Genomic DNA, 7,035 nt, shown 5'->3' on the forward strand with positions numbered 1-7,035 from the left:
TTTCCAAAAGGGACACCAAGGATCAGACCATATGCTAGTATTACCTCTAGAGAATTGGTAAGTGGTTGCTTCAACCAGGTAATGTCTAACTTTGAGAATAGAAGTCCAAAAGGCTGATTTAGGAACTTTAGGATTAGCTTTCCAGAAAGATGTATCATGGAAATACTTAGCCTTGAGGATCTTGGTAGTATTACTGTCCGGCAGAGTTGCTATTTTCCAGGCTGCAGTAAGAATAAGAGCCTTGTTTACTGCTTCTAGATTTCTGATGCCTAGACCACCTTCTTTTTTGGATTTGCAAATTTCTGACCAGGCTTTCAAATACATGGGTTTGTTCTTGTTGTCTTGTTGTATACCTGTCCACCAAAAGTCTCTGATAATAGCATTCATTTTGGCCAACAGCTTTTTGGAGAAAAGGATGTTCGACATATAATAAACAGGGAGTGATGAAAAAACCGACTTAATGAGAACAAGTCTACCCGCATGTGACAACTTATTAGCTTTGTAGCATGCAAGTTTGGATTTGAATTTTTGTAGGACAAAGTCGTAAGCTTGAGATCTATTTTTGGCAGGTAAAACGAGAGGATGACCAAGATGCACAGATCGGTTATTCATATCTTCAACCATAAAAATTTGCTTAATTAAATTCTTTTGCACATCAGTGACATTTTTGCTGAAAAGAATAGAAGATTTAGACCAGTTTGGAATTTGACCTGACCGATTGCAGAAGCGACTGATTGTATTCCAAATGGTCTTTGCCTCCATCTGATTTGCTTGTCCACATACTAGTAGGTCATCAGCAAACATCAATGAATAAATTGGAGGACAATTTGGACCCAATGTAACTCCTTGAATATTTCTCTTCTGAAGCTCATCCTGTAATTCTATAGCAAGTTCGTTAATAGCTATGACAAAGAGGTAAGGGGAGAGAGGACAACCTTGTCTTATACCTCTGTGGGCTTTAAATTTACCATGATGATTTCCATTAATAATAACTGAGAATAAAGAGTTAGAAATACAAGCTTTGACAAGGCTGATAAAGTGATTGCTAAACCCCTGTTTATGCAAAGCCATTACAATGAAGTCCCATTCAAGTCTATCAAAAGCTTTCGCCAAGTCAATCTTTATCATAAAAGCTTTTTGTTTCCAGGAAGATAAAGAAAACGAATGAGTGATTTCTTGGGCCACAATCACATTATTAGATATTCTTCTACCTTCTATAAAAGCTTGTTGGGCATCTATGATTCTATTTGGGAGGTGCGGCTTCATTCTATTAGCAAGAGACTTAGCAATGATCTTATAGATGACATTACAGAGACTGATGGGTCTAAAATCCTGAGGCTGAGTACAATTCATTTTTTTTGGAATAAGAGCGATACTAGTTTCATTTAATTGATGGGGAAGATATGCATTGCAATAGAAATTTTGTACCAGTCTAGTTATGTCATCTCCAATCCAATTCCACGCTGCTTTATAAAAAGCTGCATTCAAACCATCAGGCCCTGGCGAAGCATCGTTTTTGATGCCTTTCAATATACCCCAAATCTCTTCCTTGTCCGGAACAGAGTTGGTAAATTCATCTTGGATAGATCCTGTATGGAGGGCTTGCATATTCTGCATTGAAGAGTTAGCCGTTGAGGAAAAAATGTTTCTGAAATAGTTGACAAAACACTGTGCTATTTCTTCAGGATCTAAAGTAGTTTGACCTTGAGAATTATTGATAGAAACAATCCTGTTTCTTCTTCTTCTTTTTAGAATAGAAAAATGAAAATACCTTGAATTCTTGTCACCGTGAACTGCCCAATGCTTTTTTGCTCTTTGTTTGTAGTATTGTGTAAGTCTTGTCATGGTCTGCTCATAGGAAACTATAAGTTTCTCCTCTTCAGTGTGGTCTTGCTCTTGAATGGGCTTTTCTTGGATTTCATTGATCTTTTGCTCTATGTCATGCAACTGATTCTGAAGCGGCTTCTTCTTTCTCCTCCAGACCTTTAAGGCTCCCGCGAGATGCTTGGTTCTTGAAGTGAAAGGCTGGTTTTGAGAAGTTTTCCAAGCTTTCATTGCCGTTTCCTGAAAATCTTCCTCAAGAAGCCACCAATTCTCAAACTTGAAATGATAAGTAGGCTTTTTAAATTTTGAGTGAAGAACTGCCATTACAGGAGCATGATCACCTTGCAAGATAGGAAGATTGTATATATTTGCATTGGGAAATAAGTTACTCCACTCAGCATTGGCAAGAAACCTATCTAGCCTCTCATATAAGGGCTTAGAAGAGTACCTTTTATTGCACCATGTGTAAGCAGGTCCATTGAATCCTAAGTCAAAAAGACCACAATCTTTGACAAGAGAGCGAAAGGAATGCATGCGAGAGTAATTTACATAATTCATATTACTCTTGTCTTGGGGATACATAAGCTCATTTAAATCACCCATGCAAAGCAAAGGCTTTCCAATATTTACATCAACAAAAGTGGAAACCTCTTTCCAAATATTACTAGTTTTTGAGTGGCTAGGGTCCCCATACATACAAACTAAGCAGAAAGCCTCATTAGTGGAGGTATTTACAAGGGAGGCTAAGATTAAGTTAGGACTAGCACTTGTAATCTTAAGGTCGATGTCGCTGTCCCACAAAAGCCAAAGCCCTCCAGAACGGCCTTCAGAAGGAACTACATAGCTATTGGCAATATTAAAATGATTAGATAACTCGACTTTACTGAATTTAGAAGTCTTAGTTTCAGAGACAAAGATCACCTTAGCATTAGTCGAGTGCATCAGTCGGGCAAGATAGGTCATCTTGTTGCTGTCAAGGCTCCTGCCCGCTCCTTGACAGTTCCAACTAATGAGACTCATTGCGCCCGTGGCGCCTTAAAGGCTGGCGCCGCTGCCTGTTTATCATTTTGTGAGTTTTCCTTGGTCCTATCCATGTTAACTGTTTCAACGTTATCCAATGGATCTCCATTATCGTGAATATGCAGTTGGTTTGTATCATCCACAACCAAGCAGGCCTGGCCAACCAAATTAGGGGGCAGTAATCCCCTGTGCTGATTTCCTTCTGAAGGAGGTCCATAGGATGATACTGCCATTTGCTGAAGCCATAGCTTGTACTGCTCTGAGTTTTGGAATCCCTGAACCTGAGGTGATATGCTAGCTGAAGTAGTATTGGCGTGTATATTAGATATCAAATGATTGGCATCAATTAGTTGAGTCTGCTGTTCAACTCCTGCAATGTAGTTATCAGGTACACCACCTTTGTGTTCTAAATTAAGAGCTACATTTTCTCTATTTTCCACCCTCCTTTGATTACAGTGGTTCCTTTTATTTGGGCGGACTTTTTTCCGAGCGGCTGATGGAGATTGAGATGTACCTTCTCTGAATTTATATGGAAATTGGTTCTCCTGCTCTAAAGAATGGTCAGCTTGTTGGGAAACGACTCTTGGTCCTGTATCTTGCCTATAATGTAGCTGCGGAGGGTGATACACATCATGCTGTTCAGAAGCAATGGAAGGCGAAGCAGCCGTGTCAGAGAACTTAGTTGATGCAGGTGGAGTTGACTTGAGTCTGGTACGATCATGTTCTCTCCTTAGTTCTTCGAATGGTATAGCCTCTGTTTCAGCTTGTCTTTTTAATCTTTTTTGGGGAATTGAAGCATTTAATGTTTGCTGCTTGTTGATATCAGCGTGAGTAGATGGATTGTACACTTCTACATTTGCTTGTGGAGGCTGAGAGGTCTCAGCGATGCTAGCTTGAGAGGGCTCAATCTCATTGGCCCTTGTCTTGGAGTGATGTTGAGGAACTTGGGAAACAAACTGCCTGTCTTTGCTAGTTTGATTATACAGACCACACAAATGAGAAGGTGAATCCAGAGCTAAAAGTGAACCAGTGTGTATATTTGAACACACGTATTTTACTTCTCCCCTTCTATCATCTTTACTTCGACCTGCCCGCTCCTCTAAAATTTTAAATCTGGATAGAGAACACTTATCTGTATCTGATGATCTGTCCAAGTTCGCATCTCTTCTATATTCCAGTGAAAGTCCTCCCACAAAATTTGATTGTTGAAAGGCAGTGTGAGGGATTTTTGTTGCTTGGGAGGTCCAGATTCCAATATTAGCAAACGGAACAGAGGATGTATTAGCTTGAATACTTTGCAGATGCATAATTAGCTTTCTTCTATTAGGACAATGTTGCACTGAATGGAACATCACTCCGCAGAAAATACAGATTCTCTTGACTTTGTCATAATTCAAGTAGAATAGAATGTATTCATTTGGAGACACATAATATTTGACTTTGTCTTTCACTGGTTTCTGAATATCCATTTTTGCATATGCCTGAACAAAATCCTTTCTAACAGTCATAGTGATTTCAGGCGGTGGATGTAGATCCGAAGGCTGAGCAACTTTATCTATAACATATTTCATCAAATGGGGAGTTCTAAATCTCTCTGGCACACCATAAACTCTGATAGGAACATATAAATACCTGAACTGATAGTCATCGAAATTCCTATCCGGTTCCCTTGGGTTTATCCATTCTAACAATAGATTGTCACCATCCACAGACCAAGGTTGCCTTTTAAGGACAAAGTCCATAGCATCATCATCTCTGAAGTATGCCACATACATAGCTGATTTGATCTGATCGATAATCCAATATTTCTCTCCCCATGCCCTTGACATTGCATTATTAAGAGCTTGCAAAGGGATGTTTCTTGGAGTACCTGACGAGCTTGCGACTTTCATCAGCAGTCTGAATGGGGAGCTTTCTTCTGGTCTCTGAATTTCTTCCCCCTGATAACCAATCTCAATGTCTTCTGGGATTGTTATCTGCAAACTCCTCATGATAGCTGATAAGTCCAGTTCGTCATCAGATGGATGATGTCTTCTTGGCAAGCTAAAAGGTGAATCTTCTTTTTCCTTGTGCTTCGTTTGGCCTGCCATGTTTCCTTGCTGCTTCCTCTCAACTCCTTTTCCTTCTTTGATGGTGACTTGTGCTAGCAATTCCCCTGTTTGCTGCAGCTCCTTACATCGCTCGGATACGAGTCTCCGCTGGGTAATATCCTCTGGATCTTCCTGGCTACTAGCCAGATCTGGCGAGATCTCTCGGGAGGAGGCATGTGCCATGTCCGGAGGGACATGAGATGGAGGATGGCGACGAGAATCTGGTGGGGGAGGGACCTCCATGAAGGAGAAAGGTGGAGGGAGAGGCTAATGCGGAGATGAAGGTCACCGGCGGTGAACTAATCGGCGGCGACGGATGATTGAAAGGAGAGAGTTAGAGGAAGAAGGTAGAGTCGCCTAGAAGGCGCCAGTTACGGCATACCGCCAGACAGAGCAGAGCGCTGAACCTGTTTGAATCACGTTTATCATTTGCATGCATGGTACTGAACTACTGATACCCGCCCAGATCTAACCCAGCTCCCAGTACCGCTACCACGTATCCACATCTCACGCAAGTCACGTGCACCGCCACCAAAATTATCAACTTCGGAGAAATTAATTAACCTGAGGATTGGAGGCCATGGACGGCAGAGCACGAACAGTACGTAGCTAGCTAGTAGCTTCTTTGACCGGAAACAGTAAAACCCATATGCATGGCAGCATCCTATTCCTACCTCTTATCAATATGGAGGAGTATTACGTTAACTAACTAGGCTGGCGTGGATGGATTAGGCTGACCCTGCAGATCGCAGTAAACAAATGATACCTCCAGGGGCCTAGCGTAGCGTCGTCTGGTGCAGTGGTGCGGTTCGTTATCCGTTCTGATCGGTTTACAGCAAGTGCAGCTATGCTTTTGCTCTGGGATCACGGAAAGCGACGGAGCAAAGCGAGCGAGCGAGGCATGTGCCGAGCGAAGCCATGGAGAGGGACACGCGACCAATCTTACGGTTAATCCCGGTTTATTTTAGCAAGTGTACAGAGCGTGTGGGTGCTTAATTAAGTGAGCTTCATACCTTATTCTTACTTTAAGTAGCCTTGGTGCTGTTTTATCTTCCTATATACTCCATCCGTTTCTGTTTCATTGAATAAGCCTTATAAATATAATGAAAGACATCATTCTCTAAGTTTGACCAATTTAATAGATAATAAAAATTCGATATCAAATTAATATTACTATTAGTTTCACTGTAAATATATTTTAATAATCTATTTGCTTCATGTTGTAGATGCTATATTTTCATAATCTATTTTTCTACTCCTGCCCGGCGGCGGCGCCACGCTGTCAAAGATGGAGGGAGCGGAGGATGCACCCTCAACTGCTTGTCTATGTACGGAGATCGGTGGCTCATGGGTCGTGCGACTTGGGGTGGGGCTGCGGCTATGCGCGGCAGTATAGACGGACAATGGTGGCGGCAGTGTGTTGTGCGCGTCGCGTGTGTGTGTGGCCCCTGGAGTGGTGTTGTTGCGGAGGCGCTGGCAGGGCACGATCTAGGCCCTATAGGTCCCGATCGATCATGGATGTTTGTTTCGACGGGTGTGCTGGGGGTTGGAGCGATGGAGAGGTCCTAGTGGGGTGGTCGAGCTAGGCATGTGCGTCGACGGCCTTCTATCGGCTTCGAGCGCGAGGGCCCGATCTGAGTCCGACCAGGGCATTAAGGGCCATGGCCTCCACGCATCACATGAGTGCTCTTGTGCGCCATTTGAGCTGGTGGTGGTCTAGGCCTACCAGTGTGGGTTCGTGGAAGTTTGGTCAACAACGAGATGGGGCTGTCCGGGATGAAGCTGTAGGTGGTTGTCGCCACCCTCGCCGTTGTCATCGTTAGGTGGTTCAACGACCCATTTTAGTGTGTATGAGTACTGAGGAAGTACTACTTAAGAGTTAAGATCTCGTAGAGTAAATAAAAGGAAACGTGTGTAGTCATCGTTAGGTGGTTCAACGACCTATTTTTAATTTTTATTTTTTTTAGATATTTTTGTACTACTGTTAATAATTATTAATGGATCGGTGTAATTTTCGCAAAAAAAGAAGTTGCGGTGATATTTTCTACGGTAACGGGCGATCTGAACGGCAATGTGCCGTGGAAGGAAGTTGTCTCTCAGA

At 42.5% G+C, this 7,035-nt stretch overlaps 1 protein-coding gene across 1 annotated transcript; it reads right to left on the minus strand.

Moving 5' to 3' along the window:
• Nucleotides 1-2,361: 2,361 nt before the first annotated feature.
• LOC127301968 (uncharacterized) lies at nucleotides 2,362-5,332 on the minus strand. Its single transcript, XM_051332280.2, has 2 exons — nucleotides 2,746-5,332; nucleotides 2,362-2,668 (listed from the first exon to the last, which is right to left on the minus strand). Exon 1 carries the CDS (start codon nucleotides 5,175-5,177, stop codon nucleotides 2,841-2,843), a length of 2,337 nt encoding a protein of 778 aa, XP_051188240.1. The 5' UTR covers nucleotides 5,178-5,332; the 3' UTR covers nucleotides 2,362-2,668; nucleotides 2,746-2,840.
• Nucleotides 5,333-7,035: the final 1,703 nt, after the last annotated feature.

The sequence above is a fragment of the Lolium perenne genome, chromosome 5 (genome assembly GCF_019359855.2).
Source record: "Lolium perenne isolate Kyuss_39 chromosome 5, Kyuss_2.0, whole genome shotgun sequence".
In the NCBI taxonomy this organism is placed as follows: domain Eukaryota; kingdom Viridiplantae; phylum Streptophyta; class Magnoliopsida; order Poales; family Poaceae; genus Lolium; species Lolium perenne.

Bases quoted from the DNA above. Each gene is read 5' to 3' on its own strand.
- LOC127301968 (XM_051332280.2), bottom strand. From the start codon at position 5,177: ATGGAGGTCCCTCCCCCACCAGATTCTCGTCGCCATCCTCCATCTCAT.